The sequence below is a fragment of the Cryptomeria japonica genome, chromosome 2 (genome assembly GCF_030272615.1).
Source record: "Cryptomeria japonica chromosome 2, Sugi_1.0, whole genome shotgun sequence".
NCBI lineage: Eukaryota > Viridiplantae > Streptophyta > Pinopsida > Cupressales > Cupressaceae > Cryptomeria > Cryptomeria japonica.
This window is the reverse complement of record NC_081406.1, coordinates 32,742,777-32,762,960: the sequence shown is the minus strand read 5'-3', so window position 1 is coordinate 32,762,960 and position 20,184 is coordinate 32,742,777. Positions and strand designations below refer to the sequence as shown.

The window sequence follows — 20,184 nt, the reverse complement described above, 5'->3', positions numbered from 1 at the left end:
ATATAACATATTTCTTACTGATATCTGTGAACTGTTTTCTAACCAGCAATCTGAATACAATCCCAAGAGAAACTGGATCAAGCTTTGCTACCACCGTGTCATCAACTGTCTTCACCTCTCAATTTTCTGGGTTATATGGTCTCATACATTCTAAAACTAGTTTTGGGCATTGAACAGCTACTGGATAACCTATGGCATGTGCTAACCCACTATCCCATACTTTCTGTGCCATTGGAGACCATTTCCCATCCACCATTGACTCCCAAAAGTCGTGAATGCTAACATGTCCCAACTTAGTGTCAGATATCTCAGGAAACATGCACTCAAGAACCGAGATATAATCATATCCCTGCTACTTATATTTCATTTTGCCCCAAATTCTCACTACTGGTTACAACTAAAATGTGTTGGGTTGAAAAATCACTTCAGACAACTTCTTGCCTGTCACCTGCTGCAAAACTTCAAATCTGCCGCTTTCCCCTGTTTCACTAGAACTTGATTGAAAGGTGGCATGCATTTTCTTAAAGATTTCTGAAACTACTTCAGTGGACTGATCTTTATTCCATCAGATGAAACCTCTTTGAAGCATTCTTTCACATAATCTCACTTACCTCACCCGCCAAAGTATATTTGGTAGAAAGTTTCTAGAGCCTTAAATAAGATGCATTTTATATACACCAAGCAATCATTGCATTCCTTGAATCAGTCTCTGCTTGAGGCTTTTAGTGAAACAAGTCAGGTGCACCGTCAATGATTCCACATTTTGTGTGCAGGTCTTCGGGGCAGTTGGAACCACAACATCTGACAAAGTTGTTTATTCACTGCAGGGTGTGTTGTTACGGTCCAAATCTATTTTCAGATTGTTTCATTTAATGTTGCCAGTAATCTCGTTGACTCCACTTATCAGGGCTGATTTCTCCTCGTTACATAGACGTTTAAGAGATGCAGCACTTTCAAATTCCAACTGAAAACAGTAATGCTGGAAATTTTCTGCCTATGTTCATATATGGTCTACATGCACAAAGAAAACATGTTTATACAATCACCAGAGTCTTAGATAGCGTCGGGCTTCTTCAAGGTAACCATCACGAGCATGAAGGTCAACCATGGACATTTACTGATCAAGTATAACTATATATGTAATGTAATTCATGGTTGAAGTATGTGCAGCCCTTATCCACTGAATTCGCATGGATGCATGTAGATAGGACACCAACAAAGCTTGTAATGCTCAGAAGAGCTAGAGAGTGCTCTATTAGTTCACATCCATTTTGCGCACAATCTGCAATTATTGCCTTCAATGAGATGACATATCTCTAAGGCATTCTGACAGTCTGTGATTGTCTAACTGGCGTGGCCCTCTACATTTTGAATGTATTCTTTTAAACACATTTTAGGCGCTTAAACTATGCCTCCTATCGAACAATATATTCACACTGTTTATGTGTATGGTTCCATATGGCATGCATGTCTGGCAGTGCGCTTATTACATTTGACTAAATTCACATGCGTTAAAGCTCTGATGAATGTCTGTAACCTGTTCCAAGCCTCCATTTCTGCGTGCACAGGAAGAAAATTGGGAAAGCTCGTTGATTTTGGCTTGATACTTGCAGACTGTATTTGCTCGAAAGTTCTTAAGCTTTGTCTACAAATTTATTTTGTGCATAACCGGAACCATTGTACTCAAGAGGTGAAACTTCTTCGAGGCATACTGTCAAACAGTTTGCAAGTGATGTCTCTGGCCCTTTGGCTAGTTCAGTTTCATGAATATCCTCTTATCTTTCCTTCCATAAGCTGCGCAAGAGAGAAAAGAAGGATAGGATTTGGTCCTATGCCTGTCAATTGCTTTCATTTGAGAGTTTTGATGGCCTTTTCAACAGACCAATTTGTGCATACTCAGCAATCCTTGCATTCAATAAAACATCATCCCTTTGTGGCATTCTGTCAAACAGTTCATGTGCTATCCCTGAAGGGGAATTCTGGCTTTCTAACGACAGTTGCACTTACTTGAATGTTTACAAAGCCTTCAACATATCAATTTTGTGTACGTGCTGCAGTTTTATTATCTCATTCTATGAGACGATACACCTTTAAGGCAGTTTGTCAAATAGACCATGCACGATTTATCCTTCTACATTTCACACATACATTTCTTTTGAAGAATTCTGTCAAACAGTTCTCAGCCTTCTACATCCTTCCATATTTCGCATACATATCCAGGAGAACACATTTCTGAGGCTTTACAGCAAATGATTTACATGCTTTGTCTCATGCTTATGCATTTTTGAATACATGTTTACCAAAACCATTTTGAATTATAATATCTTGATAGAAAATCTTTAGTGCTGTCTATATGTTGTTGTAAAGCCTCCCATGTTGGCGAAAAATTGTGGATTTTGACTTTATGCCCAACAAATGCATTTGCTAAAAGTTTCTAAAGCTTCCCCAACAAATGCATTTTCTGCATGTTATGTAATCACGCATCGTATGAGATGACATGTCTTTGAGATATCTGTCAAACAATTGAGGCATGTTGTTTATGATTCCACATTACGAGTGTAAAGGGCAGCCGTGTATTTCATGAGATCACATTTCTTTAAGGCACTTTGTGCAGGCCACAGGTCTTGTTTATGCTTTAAACAATCTGCATGCATATCTAACAGAGGATCTCCAATTATAATGCTCGACGGTTATGAGTTCAAAAGTTATCTTTTTGAAGCAACAGAGCATATGGTTCAAAAGTTCAAATTTTGGAGCATTGGAGCATAGGTGCAAAAGTTAGCTTTATGGAGCAATGGAGCAACAAAAAGTACAAAAGTTAGATTCGTGGGGCATCAGAGCATTTTGAACAACTGGGAGGTTCAAAAGTTCAACTTTTCAATCATGGGAGCACATGTAGGTTCAAAAGTTCAATTTTTCAAGCATGGGAGCATATTGAGTTCAAAAGTTAAAATTTTTTGGGCATCCGAGCATAATAAGGGACATGAAGAGTAAAATAAAAAGATCTGTAAATATTTCCCTCCCAAATTATTAAAACAAGGATCAAATGGGAAATAAATAACATTAATTTAAAAATATTAAAACTATTTTGAAAATAATTTAATATTTTCCGTTAAAACCTAGTAGCCCAATTTAAGAAAATGAACATAACTTTTGACTAGCAAGGAATCTGGCTTTGAAATTTTGACCAGGTATCAAGGGGGATGAGGTGACCACAACCCATAAAAATTTATTCATGACGAGGTTTTAGGACAAAATTTTAATGTTTTCCAAATATAGGTTAATGAAAATGTAAGCATTAAAATTTCACAAATGGTGAAGTGGTTCATCATGAAAATCGGCCACATTGCTCAAAATGGTACCAGAGATATGCTCACAAGATGGTTTCTCTTGATTGCTTTAAAATTTTCAAGATTTAATTGTTTTCGTGCCTTGGCCAATGTAAAAGATTAGTTTAGAGCACACACGGGGTGTTTCACGATCTAGCCCTTAGGATTGAACTTGACATTGTGAATGTGGCATGACCATTTGGATTCAGATGTTCACAATGAATTTGATGGTGGTGAAGATGGGACACACGTTAATCAAATTACAACAAGACTTAATAGTAAAGATTTTGAGCCGAAACCATAGTTACACATCTTGAAAACTCTTGAAAAGTACGCATTAAGGATAAGCCTGACATTAGTTTCAATGCAAAAGTTTAAAATTTGGATGTTCAAAAATTAGGGCAACACATACTCATACCTTAGTGATGAACTACTAAATATGGTCATCAAGTATTGTAGGTCTACTTATCGTCATTTGGAGAATGATGCAATATGGGGGGGTATTAGGAATATTGCATCATTAGGTTTGTTATAGTTTTCTAAATATCATGTGTTGCATAATATATAAAGGTTGTACAAATATTTGTTAGTATTTAGTTGTTTTAACAACTCACAAACATAGAGAGTTGGTAAGAGGAGATAAAACAACCCTCCTATAAAATAGGATATGCAAATCCTATATATGCAAATGTATCTAACACAATAGTTAATAGAAGCATTATTATTTCATGCATAAAATTATTGGCTTCTTTGGCTCTGTCATATTTCAATATTAGCATCACCCTCTGAAGGATCTTTTAAGTGTTTGGATGAAAACTACCAACTCAAAGAGCATCCTTTATACATAGGACTGCTGGCAATTCTTCGTACTCAACTTCTATTTTTTGGACATGCTGTCTTTGCATTTTCATGCATATCAGCAATCACAATACTAATGACCTGACCCACACAAGTCATGAATTTTGATGCAAACAGCTCCTCATCATTTTCAGTGCAGCATGTAAACCATTAAATAGAATTTGTACATCATTGGCATATTCTGCCTCACCAATCACTCAATTTTGTTGCCAATCATTCAAATTACACTGACAAAGGAGGGATGTCAAGTTTGCATGATCAGAAGATTGGTCAACGTCATCTGCCAATGCTATCTGAAGTGCTATCAAACAAAGTTTGCCACAATAGGCACTGACACCACATATAGACCATGCATCAAGTATTTGATCTGGAAAACCTTCATTTTCTATCACTCCATCTCTGTCTCTGTCAAATTGGTCTATATAAGTCCTTCCACTTTAAACAGAATGCCAAACAACATGTGCAAAGGATTTTTCACCAGCTGCAACCACATCCCTGTAAATCTCAAGCTTGGGATTGTCGAGTCCAAGATCATGTGGCACTGCACCTAACAGCCTTTCTGGTACCCTAAATTTTACCTTTTCTGCATCATGTATCAAAATAATAGTAGCAAAAATTATCTGAATGCTTAAATCAAGTTTTTGAAATGTGAAGGATGCATCATAAGCCTTTTATATTTAGTAGTACTCCATTTTATTTGATATAGTTCTCTCATTGACCTTTATAATATCTTGGAGTGGGGGTAAACCATTGGTCCAAAGAGTACCTTTTCATAGGGAACCAGTATGGAAGACAAAACTATACCTTCAATAGACAACCCTAGTTTTGAAACAGGAAGAGTATTTTGCAAGTATTGTGATAAAAAAATATATGCTCTTTTATTTTAGATCACATGTATTTAACTTAGTGATCCACATTGTTTCTAGGAAGTGAAGAGTAGGGGCATAAACATACATTACCATCACTCGTATGCTGAGTTGCTATAGAAAATGTTTTGGTTGTCTTTTAGAGGATCACTTTTTGTTGTTTTAGTAGCCTTCAAGTGCTCCATAATATCTTATATTTTGAGTTCCTGGAATATAGCACAATCAGCATGACCAAGATTTCAAACCACTCTGCGAGAGCAATCATCTCAGACTTGAGAGAAGGAAGCTCTACGCTATTCTCCACAAATCACACCCTTTCTCTTTTTACCATAATGATCATGAAGTCTTCATGAACTTATGGGGGGGAAGAGTAGGGCAATATAAATATATAGTGTAGGGGGGGCTGATCTATTTTTGCTTTGCTCCATGGCTGATGGACGGTACTCGACCAATTGACAGGAGATGAATTCAAAGTCCTCTCATCAAGTGAACTTGGTTGTGTGAAACATGGATTACTTCCATGCCCTCCCTCCAATTATGACTTGCTTGGATTAGTGTACCTAGCTGATCTGAGGCCAGAATCTTTGTCAACTAGCTCTTCCCTCCTTTCCAAAGAGCATGTTTGGATTCTATCGTATCCTTGTCTTGCAGTATGTTCCCTTCTTGAATGCTTACTTTGTAATGACATGTCAGATTGGTGCAACAAATTTTCGTCACTTTTATCTTCCTTTTTTTTGAAGTGTAATCCAATGGGCAACCAAAGTTTTACCTAAGAAAAAGAAGGTCAAGTGTGATTATTGTAAGAGGCCTGGTTATGATGAGCATAAATGTTCGAAGAAACAAATTCATCACTTGACACATATTTTGGAAAAGGATAACAGTAATGTTCTTGATTCAGTAAAATAAATTTCATTGAATGAGGGGTCTTCCATTTGGTGCTTTGCACCATATGTTGTCTTCACATTTTTGGAGCTTTGTTTCATGTTGCACATTTTGATGGATGATGACACTTTCAGTTGAGGTATGTGAGAGGGTCTTTTGACATGGGTGATGGAACATTTCAGGATTTCTTTGTGTGTGCTCACTGTCCACTAATCTTCTAGTAGTCTACTAGATTATTCACAAGGGTTCAGGCAAATGAGTTAAGTTCGCTCCTAACGCAGTAATTATTTGTGAGATGCATGGTAGTTGAAGACTAGATCACCACTTTCAGTTGTACACTCCTTTGACTGCTTTTCTCACTCTTTCAATGAGGTGAGTAGGTTGTGGCATAAGCTGTTTGGGCACTCGAACTATTGGTACTTGTAGTAGCTCAGCAAAAAGAGCATCGTTATAAGTTGTCTTTTGTTTGTGTTTCTGATGGTGTTTACTAGGATCGCATCCTTGGTGAGCATCTTAAAGAGAATTTTGACAAAGGCAAAGCATGAAGGGCTACATAGATTATGGAATTGATTCACAATGATTTATCTAGTCCTTTTTTCATCCTTCATTCAGTAGGGCTAGATACATCTTGACCTTCATTGATGAGTTTTTAAGGTATACACAGGTTTTCTTTGATAGAAGCCTAAGGTGTTTGAGCATTTTCAAGACTTCAAATCACTTGTGGAAAGATATTCAGGGAAAGCCATTAGGATTCTATGTATTGATAACAGTGATATGTTAACCATTGTTTTGAGTAATTGTATTCTTTGGAGGGATTGATTAGTAGTGTCATTAGCAAAATGTTGTTGCAGAGCATAAGATTAGGTTCTTGAAGGAAATAGCTAACTCAATGATTCACTCTAAATCACTTGCACTCTAGCATTGGGTGGAGACCATTAACCATTCAAGTTATATCTAGAATCATGTTCCTTGTCAAGCTTTGAATGGAGACACTCCTTTTGAAGCTTGGAGTGGTCAGAAATCCATAATCAAACAATGTGAGTATTCTTCAAAAGGTTACAAATGTGGGTAGGGGAGACTTGTTCTTCACTATAGTTGTGAACTCTAAAAATCATAACTTGCACTATATGCCGTCCACAGTTTCAGGTGGCAAAATTATTGGATATCTAATAATACCTGTGCATACATTTTTTGATGTACCAACTAAAATTCCATGCATTACAACAAATTAGATTAGCAATATTCATGCTGAAACATCCATCAAAATGAACTGCATAAAGGTATTTGCAAAGAGACTGAAAATATTAAAACTTGTCCCTTCAACAACATCAATATGTACAACATTCAGTGAGGAGGCTGTAAATAAGATCTTAATTCTTGATTCTATTAGTAGCTTCTGCGAAACTAAATGATAAGTACACTTGCTTTGCATAATTTGAGCTTCTAATTAAAAATATTTTGGCTCTTGATGTAGCCACAACTGTTAATCCAAAAATTCTTCACAGGCAGGAAGTATACAAGAGCTTTGAAAGTTTGAAACTGATGAAATTCACTAAGATTTTCGTCAAGAAAAGTTTGGAAAAAAACCCATTTTATTTTAAAGTTGCTGGGAGCATACTAGATGTAAGCTCTCATTAGATTTTCGTCAAGAAAAGTTTGGAAAAAAACCCATTTTATTTTAAAGTTGCTGGGAGCATACTAGATGTAAGCTCTCATTAAAGACCTGATCCCACCATCTTGCATAGCCAAAATCACATTACATGCAACACTAAAGATATAAAGGCAAGCATTGATTGATGTGACAATTTGTGTAGTTTGAGCTTGAGAATGGTTGTTTCTATCTGCCATATTAGTTGTTTTTTGGTTTTCTGGTTGTTTCCATGATAGATGTGAGAATTGGAAAAGGCAGTTCCTTGAGCCTTTTGCCTGAGAGTGGACTAATGGTCCAGGAGGATAAATAATGATATCTATTATATGATGGAGGAATTTCACTCCTGGGCTAACTAATTAGTTTCCAGTTTCTCTAGATAGGTACAACCATTCTCAGGCTCAAACGAGAGCAGTACTCCTCATTTATCCTTTAAACTGTTAAAGAATTTACTCTGAACTTAGTAGAATTTTCATTGGTGTCATCCTCTTATCCTGATGCGTGATCTGTTTAGCAGCACAAAACTTCTCCCCTGATTCTGTAAGTACCAAATATTTTATAGAAAGAAAATCAAGAAGTCCAATGTTTCGGTCTTTAAAGTTCTCTATGTCTTTGTCTCCATGGTTTAGAACATTCTCTGTATTGCCAAATTTGCTGTGGTTGTCACTAAAAGACTACATGCTCAGTAGATTGGTCTATGTTTACAATTTCACATATTGGATTCATTGCTATGTTAACTGGAAGAAATGGGTTTCCTTGAATTGATTCTTTTGTTGAGCAGATCAATTTCTAGCATGTGGTAAAGAAAGGGATACTGCTTATGAGCTTGCATCAAAAGTTTGGCTTGCAGTGATCAACAACCTTGAAGAAAATGAACACACTTTTCGATTGTTTATGCAAATTGCAGAAGAGTGGGAGGTAAATGCTAGAACTTGGCTCCTCTACATGTTTAAACTTGCTTGAGTGTAATTCTGATAAATAATCTTTGTAGGTTTTTCTTCCTTATCCTTATTCAAAATCACATTCAGTCCAATGGAGACTTTTTGAGCGGCTTTTCACAGACTTTCGTGATTGTCTTATGCAAGTTGATTATTATGATGTATTAACTCGCGCTAAGCACAAGTTTGAGCTCATACCTCCTACCTGGCTTGGATATTAGTCTTTTTGAGCGGCTTTTCACAGACTTCCTGATTGTCTTATGCAAGTTGATTATTATGATGTATTAACTCGCGCTAAGCACAAGTTTGAGCTCATACCTCCTACCTGGCTTGGATATTAGTCTTGCGATATCTGATAAAGTGCAAGATTCAGTTCACGAGTCCACCTGACTTGTATATTAGCCTTCATGATATCTCACAGATGATTCTCCAGATGGATACAACATATATGTTTATTATATCTGAATTCTTATTGGCAAGAACCAATATTTATATTTATTTATCTGGTCAGGCAACATCTATATATGTTGATTTGTTATTCAGGTCGATAAACATCTTTTGTTTCTATTACAACCCTTTCTTTGACTCCTTGTCATATATATCTCCGTAATCCTTGTATCATCAATCACGGCTTTGACAAAATGAATTCTAGATAGTATGGTTTGATTTTTATAAAATTTGGGAAGCCAATTGTAAGACTATTTGCAATAAAATATATATTTACAAATTTTAATACAAGGAAGTACTGATTTAATGAACATTACTATGTAAATTGTGCTAAGCTTTGTTTGTTTTGAATGGCATCTGGCCTTTGTAGAGGCTATAGCTTTACTGATCAGTAAGCCAAGAGTTAATATGTTTTTGTCTGTTTGAATAAAGTAGTTTGACACCGAATTTTCACATTGCTTCTGTAGTTTTATTAATGTAATTCTACTTTCAGTTTGCATGGGTAACATGACAGGAGAGCTTTCCTCGAGATTACCATACAAATAACATATCGATTAGCTTTACCAACTTCCATTGAATATATATGTTATGAAAGGCTTAATATGTTTAGCACCTTTACCAACTTCCTTGGAATGTTCATACAAAGAAACACTAAAAATATGTCTGACATTGCATCCAAGATGTACCATTTTACCTGAGCTGCTAGCTTAACATATTCAGAAGTATTTGCTGAAAATGGATTCAGGAGCTAGTCACTTCATTTGATTTCAAGTGCATTTTGTCACCATCATTGCATGATATTTTCTTGTGAATTTTGTATGCCGTCAAATTAATTTTGTACTTGTGTAGGTTAAATGTAAGTTACCGTGACTGGTTGCATTAAAAAGGCACCTTTAAACATTATTATCATATCAACAAGCAATCATTTGTACATAGTATAGATCTGATTATTTTAACAAAGCTTGATTTTATTTCAAGAGTTATTCAAGTAAAATTTTGCAAATATAATAATATTTTCTTGAAGGACAGCGTGTTTTTATAATTTTTAAAAGTTATATCAATTTGATCCGTGTTGAGTTAGGTGTTTGTGTGAGAGAAGAGAGCAGGGATCAATTGTTTTTCTTGTTTTTATTATTTGCTCGCAATATAAAAGAAATGATCAATAGCTCCAAATATTTGTGGTTTTCCAACTACAAAGTAACCTTAAATCTTCGCAATAAACTCCATAGGGGAGAAAGAGAGTGAATACCAGTGTGAGGCAATATTAAAAAACATCCAATTCTAAATACCTTTTTCTAGTTTGAAAATAGAAATGGAATAAATTAGATGAAATGGTGAGAGCTTGCTTTTATTTTTATACCATTCATGAATATGAAATGAAGATAGGCAGGCCAAGTTAAAGCACATATTCTAAATATACTTTCCATGTAGACCTTTAAATACAAGTAGTTAAATATGGTATTTGTAGACACTTAGATTTGTCTTCTTAATTAAATAAATACTTAGAATTTATTTGATTATTTAAGCATCGATTAGCAATTAATTAAATATTTAATTAATTCATCTTAAATCTTATTCTGACAATTAATTAAATAAATAAAGCATATTTGTTTAATTAACCCCTCCATATTTAAATAAATCAACATTTATTTAAATCCCTAAAACTCTCCCACTTGCATTCTCCTATAAATGCAAGTTGTATAACTTTAGTTGTTATAAATAAATTTTATTTTAATTAAAATACCCTTTTATCCTCACCCACTTGCTCACTAACTCCCTTCTAGACTCTTCTAACCCCTTCTAATTAGCCTAATACCCCTCTTTAATCATTTGCACATCCCTTCAGAAAGGTCACTTCTCAAAAATAACTCAAAAGTCTTCAATAACCATTAAAGGTTTTGTGTCTCCAACAAGCTAACATCAAAAGTCTTATAAAGCCATTAAAGGCTCTTACATGACCATAAATGGTTAACTCAAACTTAACCTTTGGTTAGAGACTCTCTCTCACTCAACCATCCTTTAACTCATAGGTCTCTTCAAACATTCATTGCTTTTACCATGGTTATCCATTTTACTCTTGTACAAGAGTTTATCCTTTGGATAATAGATTTATCCAATAAGCCAACCCACATGAGGTTACCCTTATGTCTCCTCATGCATTAAATGCTCCTTCTCTCTCCTCTCAAGCCATCTCATGTTGACACTTGCCATTATGGGATTGGGTTGAAAGCCATCACATGGATCCTAAACCCATCAATCTTGACCCTTCACAAGTCCACTCAATCTTAGCCATTCAATCAACATTTTATCCTATAAAAGGATGTAAATGATGTTCAATTTTCAATTCAATAGGCAAGATGTATTCTATTTTTTATATTTTCTTGATCTATGTATTATCTATTTATATGATAAATCTGATTATCTTCTTTTGTATGGCAGGTGAGAGGAGCATTTATAGATTTCGATATCTTTCTCACAAGTATCGATTGATATATATATATGCAAGAGGGGAGGATCAAGCAATGTCTCATGACCGATCAAGACATTACTTGATCGCACCCTTTGAATTATAATTACCAATCAGTGTTTACTTTAATCAACAACCTGATACTAATCGGGGTCTACGTAACTTATTAACCAATGCCAATCGGTGTCTACGTGACTTGGTGATCGCTTAACTAATAGTTAGATACCAAGTGGTGTATGCTTTGCCACCCGATAACAATCGGTTAATCTTGATAATCATCATTTGTTTACTATTGATAAATTAACCGATATAAATCGAGATACATGGTTAGCTCAATAATAATCTGTGGTCACAGTTATAATACAAACCGATATTAATCAGTATACTATGCTATGATATGATTATCGATAGTTTGAGCATTGATCGAACTAAGTAGATTGGACATATACAAGTGAAGAAAGATCATCAAATGAAAGAACAATAGCTTGAAGTTTTCCTAATAGTTTATCGATAGGATAAATGATTGAATGAGACTTCATTTATCTCTCATTCAATCATTTATCTTACCGAAGCTACCATGCATTAACACTCCCTCTTAGCTAGGTAAGATAAATGAAAACAATATATCAAGCATCACAATTCAAATGATGGTCAGTATTCTTTACACAATCTAACTTTCTAGAAAATCATATCACCTAATCACATGATATGAAGTATCACCTAAACACGTGATACAAATGTCCATCACGTCAATCTTGTGATGATAGGATATCACCTATGCATGTGATATCAGTATTGCCTAAACACGCAATACTTAAGGATAATCATATGAGAAAAGATTAAATTCTCATCTTATCCAAGTTGTGGTATGTGCACTAACATCTTATACAAATGTTTTACCACAACACAATCATGGCACATCCATGACACACCAGAGATCCAACATGATAACTAGTTTGGACATCATAAGATCGTCACCTTATAATGTCTATTCATTATCTTGAGAGATCGTCACCTCTTGGATATGAACCCAAGGGATAAAATCCAAAATGTCCTATCATGACAAAGAAGTTTACACATTAAACATCTTATTGATATGCAAATACAGATTACAAAGCAAATTACCTTTCTATCATACCTAAACCTTTCTGAAGTGATCAACCTTTACTCTCGAAAGAGGTTTGGTCAGAATATTTGCAGTTTGATCTCCTGTACAAACATATTCTAATTTGATCACATTCATGTCTACCATATCTAGCACATAGTGGTATGGAATCTCAATATGCTTGGATCTATCATGGAACACTGGATTTACTGAAAGTTTTATGCAGCTCTGATTGTCACAATGTATAACAGTGGGTTTCATAGGTTCTCCAAACAACCCCACAAGCAACTTCCTAAGCCATACTGCCTCTCGGGCAGCCATAGAAGCTGCAATGTATTCTGCCTCGGTGGAGCTTTGAGCTACAGAAACTACTTCCTGCTGATCCAAGATATCATAGTTGAACCTAGATTGAAGCAACACCTTGAAGTGCTTTTTCTGTTAGTCACACTTCCAACCCAATCTGAATCTGTAAATCCATGTAGATCTATATCAACTTTCTCATATTTGAGACCAAGGTTTAGGGTACCTTGTAGGTATCTCATGATGTGTTTTACTGCAACCAGGCGTATCTCTTTAGGTTCACACATAAACTGACTTAGAGCATTAACTACATAACAAATATCTGGTCTTGTATTTACCAGGTACATCAGGGACCCGATCATTTATCTGTATTGAGTAGGGTCAGTAGGTTGTGACTCTACTGCTGCTTCTTTAAGTTTATGTAAATTGGTTTCCATAGGAGAAGTCATGGGCCTGCAGTTTAGCATTCTGAATCTCTTCAAAATATCCAAGGTATACTTTCCTTGGTTTAGTATAATGTTGTCAGAATTATGCCATACTTCCAATCCTAGGAAGTAATGAAGGAGTCCCAAGTCCTTCATATCAAATTCTTTGGATAGATCTTTCTTGCATTGATCTATAAGGTGATAATTTCTTGTGATTAATAAGTCATCAACATATAAAATCAATATTAGCATATCACCTTTATTTCTTTTGTAGTAGAGATTAGGATCTGCATCGTTTTTAGAGAAGCCTACTCCTAAGAGATAGGTGTCAATTCTTTCATACCAAGCCCTGGGAGCCTGTTTAAACCCATAGAGAGCTTTCTTGAGTCTACACACATGAGACTTTGCATCATGAATTGTAAACCCTTTAGGTTGCTCTAGGTAGACTTCTTCTGAGATCTCACCATTTAGAAATGTTGTCTTAACATCCATCTAGTGTACCTTCCACCCTTTTGTTGTTGCAATTGCTAATACAACTCTTACTGATGTATACATGGCAACATGTGCAAAAGTTTCTTCATAATCTATTCCTTCCCTTTGTGAGAACCCTCTAGCTACAAATCTGGCCTTGTGTTTTTCAATACTACCGTCTGCAGCATGTTTGATCTTGAAAAGCCATTTAGATGAAACAACAGATTTCTTAGTTGGCTTAGGAACAATCTCCCAAACATCATTTTTCATAATGGATTGATACTCTGCAGACATGGCATCCTTCCATACTTGATGTTCAAGTGCATCTGATACATTGTTTGGTTCAGCTTTAGAGAGATCATTCATAAGGGCAACATAGCTAGTGAATTTATTAGGCCTTTTGCTTTCCCTGAAGGTCCCTGAGGGAGCAACAAACTTTTGAGCTTCTGCTACAGTCTTGGTGGCCCATAGTGGTTTTTTCTTGAGGTTTTCTCTAAGTAGATTTTGGTTTCACTTATAGTTTCCTCAGGATTCTCCCTATAAAGCTTAGGAGTTGGATCTTCATCTATGCTAGGGGTAGGGATATAGACTTCAGGCTCTAGTGAGCTTTGGGCTCTTTTGAAGGATAAGTCTTCTTCAAAGATCACATCCCTACTTAGTTCAATATTCTTTTGACCAGGTATATAGATCTTGTAGGCTTTGGAGGTTTCACTATATCCTACAAGGATTCCCCTTTTTCCAGAAGGCTCTAATTTTAATCTTTTCTCCCTAGGTACATGAATATAGACAGGGCATCCAAATATCCTAAGGTGGCTAATATCTGGTTTTGATTTAGTAAAGACTTCCTCAGGGGTCTTATCTTCAAGATGGGAGTGAGGACATCTGTTTTGAATATATACAACAGTGCTAGTTGCTTCTGCCCAAAGATTGAAATTTAGATTCTGATCAAGAATCATAGCTTTGGCAGCTTCAACAATTGTCATATTTTTCCTCTCAGCTACCCCATTTTGTTGAGGATTATAAGGTATTGTTAACTCCCTCTTAATCCCTGAATTTTTGCAAAACTCTTTAAATAATTTTGATGTGTATTCCCCCCCATTATCAGTTCTTAGGGTTTTAATTTTATTTCCTAAGTAGTTCTTTGTTAGTGATTTGAATTCTTTAAACCTATTAAGGATCTCTTCTGATTCTTCACATTTCGGAAAGTAGATCCAATTTTTCCTAGAGTAGTCATCAAAAAATATTACATAATACAAAAATCCCCCCAAAGAAGGTACAGACATGGGTCCAGATACATCAGAATGAACTAACTCTAAAATTTTACTTGTTTTCCTAGTACTATTTTGAAAAGAACCCTTAGTATTTTTACCTAGGGCACATCCTTTGCATGCCTCTAAATGATATTGCTTTAACTTAGGTAGGCCTGTGACAAGGTCTCCCATTGATGATAAAGCTCTAAAATTCAGGTGGCCTAGTCTTCTATGCCATACTTCATTAGCATCTGTAGTTTCATGGATTAGGTCTAAATTGGGCTCTGTGCATAGCTCATACAAGTAGCCTTGTCTTTGACCAATAGTTTTAGCTTTCTTGATGGATGAATTCTTTGGCCAAGCCAATACTTTGTTGTCCATGAAGGTCACTCTGTATCCATTGTCCTCCAGTGCTGATATTGAGACTAGATTTCTCTTGATGCCTGGAACATATAGTACTCCTTTAAGTTGTAATGATACACCTGATTTTAGTTTGATGGTGCAGGTTCCAACTCCTCTGACTGGATGTGTGGAGTCATCTCCAATAGTTACTTCCTTGTCATTCTCCTCTTTCATGGAGTCTAGCACATCTCTGAATCCTGTAATGTGTCTGGATGAGAAACTGTCGATCACCTAGGAGTTAACTTTGTTTGATGCTTGGTTTATGAGTGTTGAATAGAGTACATACTTCTCAGGGTCTTCTTCCCTTTTAGATTTTCCTGTTTTGGCAAATGTGGCTTGTTGCTTAGCTCTTCCTGGACATTTGGCAACATAGTGCCCAAATTGGTCACATCTGTAACATTGAATCTGAGAAAGGTCCTTCTTGAAGGTGTCCTTGTCGTGACGATCTTTTCTTTTTCTGAATTGTTTCTGCTTGCTTTTCTTGTTTGAGTTTGTATTTAGAACTTGGAGATCTTCATCTATATTCTTTTGCTTGATCCCTTTCTTATTTTGCCTTGATTCCTCTTGGAGACAGTCAACCTTTAGCCTATCGAATTTTGGAAATTCATCCCTTGCATTGATGCCTTGGACGAATGTTTCCCATATGCTAGGCAACCCATCTAGAGCAATGAGTGTTAATTCTTTGCTTTGGATCTCATATCCAAGGGTTGTCAGTTCATCCCTTAGGGCTGATATTCACATGAAGTAGGCATTGACTGATTCTCCTTTGATCATGGCTATGTGATTTATTTCTCTTTTTGAAGCCAAGGTTCTATTGGCATTAGATATCTCAAATGCATCTTCAAGTGCTTTGAACATGTTGTAGGTTGTTTCATGTTTCCTTATGATGGGCATAATATTATTTCTCACTCCATCAACTATGATTTTGATGGCCTTTTCCCTCTCTCCAAGTTGTTTTGTCAGGTTCAATCTCAGGTTCTGCAATTTCAGTTTTTACAAATGATTCGACTTTATTTTCTTTTAGAATCATTTGAATTCTGAACTTCCATGCTGAGAAGTCATCACCTCCTCCAAGTCTATCTTCAAATCTAATAACGCTAGCCATTAAAAGAATTGTGATGTTGAATATATGCTTGTTTAGAATTTTCCACAAAATTGAACACCCTCGGGTTCAATTTAACTATAGCTCGGATACCATGTAAATGATGTTCAATTCTCAATTCAATATGCAAGATTTATTATATTTTTTATATTTTCTTGATCTATGTATTATCTATTTATATGATAAATCTGATTATCTTATTTTGTATGGCAGGTGAGAGGAGCATTTATAGATTTCGATATCCTTCTCACAAGTATTGATTGATATAAATATGCAAGAGGGGAGGATCAAGCAATGCCTTGACCAGTCATGTCTCATAGACATGACCGATCAAGACATTACTTGATCGCACCCTTTGAATTATAATTACCAATTGGTGTTTACTTTAATCAACAGCCCGATACTAATCGGGGTCTACGTAACTTATTAACCTATGCCAATCGGTGTCTACGTGACTTGGTGATCGCTTAACTAATAGTTAGATACCAAGTGGTGTATGCTTTGCCACCCGATAACAATCGGTTAATCCCGATAATCATCATTGTTTACTGTTGATAAATTAACCGATATAAATCGGGATACATGGTTAGCTCGATAATAATCTGTGGTCACAATTATAATGCAAACCGATATTAATCGGTATACTATGCTATGATATGATTATCGATAGTTTGAGCATTGATCGAACTAAGTAGATTGGACATATACAAGTGAAGAAAGATCATCAAATGAAAGAACAATAGCTTGAAGTTTTCCTAATAGTTTATCGATAGGATAAATGATTGAATGAGAGACTTCATTTATCTCTCATTCAATCATTTATCTTACCGAAGCTATCATGCATTAACAAAGGACCTCATTCCCCAAGCAAAAAAAAGAATTAGAGAGCATTTAGAGCATTTAGAGCAGTGTTATTATAGTGAAATTCACATAGACATTAGAAGCTTTCTCATAGCAACCCGTTTATACTTGCATAAGCATTTGTTTATCATCTACAACCATCTTGAATCTCCATATGACATCCATGGATAGTGCTAAAAGTTGAGAGCTACACTCATTTGGGACTTGGAGAGGGGAGAAACATCAAAAGGCATCATGGAAGCATCTTAGGGAGACTCTTCTCCTTTCTTTTGTTTTGTTAAATTTCTTTCATGTTTTTTGAAATCTCTTTTGATATGTTTGGAATGGTTTTTAATTCTTTGTTTTGGTTTTATGGTTGAAACTAACTTATTAACATTGAACAATGTTTTTGTCTTGTCCCCATTTCCATGACATCATTTGGTGAACCCGACGTGAATCGAACACGCAACCTTCTGATCTTTTTTAACTAACCATTCTGAATTCACAAATTTTCATGCACAAGCGGATTTTTTGCGCTTTCGTTGCCCGAAATAGCGTTTTTCGCCCGTTTTAGCACTTTTGCAATGCGGTTTAGCATCCTGTTACTAGTCTAAAAATTTAGAAGTAGTGCTTTTGTTAGGTTTTTCCAGTGCTTTTGTTCGGTTTTCTAACGCTTTTGTAGAATTTTATAACTTGTTAACTTATTGTAGCGCTTTTGTTCTCTGTTTGGCGCTTTAAAAACCTGCACTATATTAGCGCTTTTGTATTGGGCAAAGAGTTAATTTTTGTAAGAAAAATGAAGTTTCAGGTTTGTCAAGCCGACCATTTTGCCTAACTTTTTGAGTGAATTTTGTAGGTCTAACAGTTTGTTGTAGGTTTTGGAAGGAGTTAGTTTAAAAAGCATTTTAATTTCTTTGGTTTAAAACAAATTTGTCTTGTTTTTTAAACAAAGGGATAAAATGAACTTCATTGTCTTTTGGTGCACTTAAAACATAACTCAAATTTTATTTTAGTGCATAAAATGAATCAAATCTTTCTTGTTTTCCAAACAAAGGGATAAAATGAACTTCATTGTCTTTTGGTGCCCTTAAAACACGAACTCAAATTTTATTTTGGTGCATAAAATGAATCAAATCTTTTTTGTTTTTTCAAACAAAGGGATAAAATGAACTCCATTGTATTTTGGTGCAACTAAAATAAACTCAACTTTTCATTTGGTGCATAAAAAAAACCTCACATCTACCTTTTTGCTACAAAGGCTACACAACTTTTATTTTGTTGCCCAGGTTTTTGCTTTCCAAAAATTTGTTGTGTCAAAACAATTTTTATCTTGGTTAAAAAGAACACCATATCTGTTGGAGCAACATCTCCAAGTAGCAAATAGATCACATTGCAATGAAAGGTTAAAAAGAACAAGTGTCTTGTGTTTGGCACGCTTGTGCAAATTTGTAGAGCGATCCCAGTTCTAACACACACTATCCTCTTCCTTGGCTCTCGTGGTTCTAGGTGCAAGAGAAAAGTGTTAGTAACGCTCTAATTTTTTTATTTTTAAGAGAGGCTTGCCAAGAGACACATCACTCTCGAGATGACCTTGTGCGGTAAATCCTTCGAGCCGCTATAGAAATCAGGTGAGAGGGAAAGTTGTAGCCTTAGGTGTAGCTATTCCTACAGTGTAACTTGTCAAAAGGACATATGGGCCCCATCGTGAGTTACAAGGCTCTTAAGTGAGTCGCTGCAGAATGAACTTACATCCAAAGACATCGTAAATTACTAGACACCTCTTATTTTAGAAGCCCACCCATTCTATTGATTGAGGATATTTATGAAAAGTTTAGTGCAAGAGCATAGATGGTTTTGCTCCCAAGATACTCACCATACATATTTCCTTGAGTAGAAACAGGGCTTTTTGAAAGGCTACTTGTATCTTGATGAAAGTGGTCTCCCCCATCATAGGGACCACCTATTTGTTATGCTCACGCAAGACTTAGTATATCACATCCTTACCTGCTACAATGGGATACATAAGGTATGTAGTACCAAAGTCGAAGAAATATCAGGTTGTGGGCTGAAAATATCGCAACTGGTCATTATCTTAGGGATAAAAGGTGTTTGAGTTGTCTTCGTCTTGTTTCGTACCAGTGAAAATTTGGGTCGACTTTAGGTCTATGAACATACATACATTTATGAGGGTCAAAAAGTTCATGATTGGGTTGATTTAGACCCACACCTTTTGTGCCATTTTTTTTTAAAAGGCAAGAATATGTGCTTGTGTGCTTGACATATTTTCTTGTCAAAGGATTCAAACAATTGAAACAAGTTACACCCCAACAACAATCTCAACAAAACAACTTCACACATTCTTGCAAAAAGCTACCCATGCTTCGTGTTTGGAAATCTCTCAAAAACGTCAAAAAAGTCAATTTATAGAAAAACCAAAAAGAAGCAAAGTGAAAAGAAAACCCAAAAAAGGATAAGTTTCTTATACAAAAACCGTAAGCTATTGTTGAAACATCACACTTTCATCCATCAATATCATGATTTTAGTTACGATTTTACCGACGACTTTGAATTAGAACCACTTGCATCACAAGCTTTCTTTCAAAGAAGGGCTCTATCATATCATCACAATCACGGTCAACGCATTCCTCCATCATACATTCCACAACTTGCAATCACTTACTAGAGATTCCTAAGTTCACATAATTCTCCTATATTTCCCTCCAGCTTTCTCACTTCAAAATCATTTCCAAAAAAATCATAGTCCCTTAGTAGAAATTCCAAGGTTCACACTCATTCCAAACACATCAAAAAATCATTCAACTCTCAACACAAGGAGGTATTGTCCTTTGTCCTT

At 35.6% G+C, this 20,184-nt stretch overlaps 1 protein-coding gene across 3 annotated transcripts in view; it reads left to right on the top strand.

Moving 5' to 3' along the window:
* LOC131047387 (uncharacterized) overlaps positions 1-9,279 on the top strand; it is an 81,857-nt gene extending 72,578 nt beyond the window's left edge. For all 3 annotated transcript variants that reach the window (XM_057981249.2, XM_057981251.2, XM_057981250.2), the window contains exons 4-5: positions 8,365-8,501; positions 8,575-9,279. In XM_057981249.2, the coding sequence (XP_057837232.1) occupies positions 8,365-8,501; positions 8,575-8,742 (305 nt within the window). In that variant the 3' untranslated portion in view covers positions 8,743-9,279. The remainder of the gene's footprint in view (positions 1-8,364; positions 8,502-8,574) is intronic.
* The last annotated feature ends 10,905 nt before the right edge of the window (positions 9,280-20,184 follow it).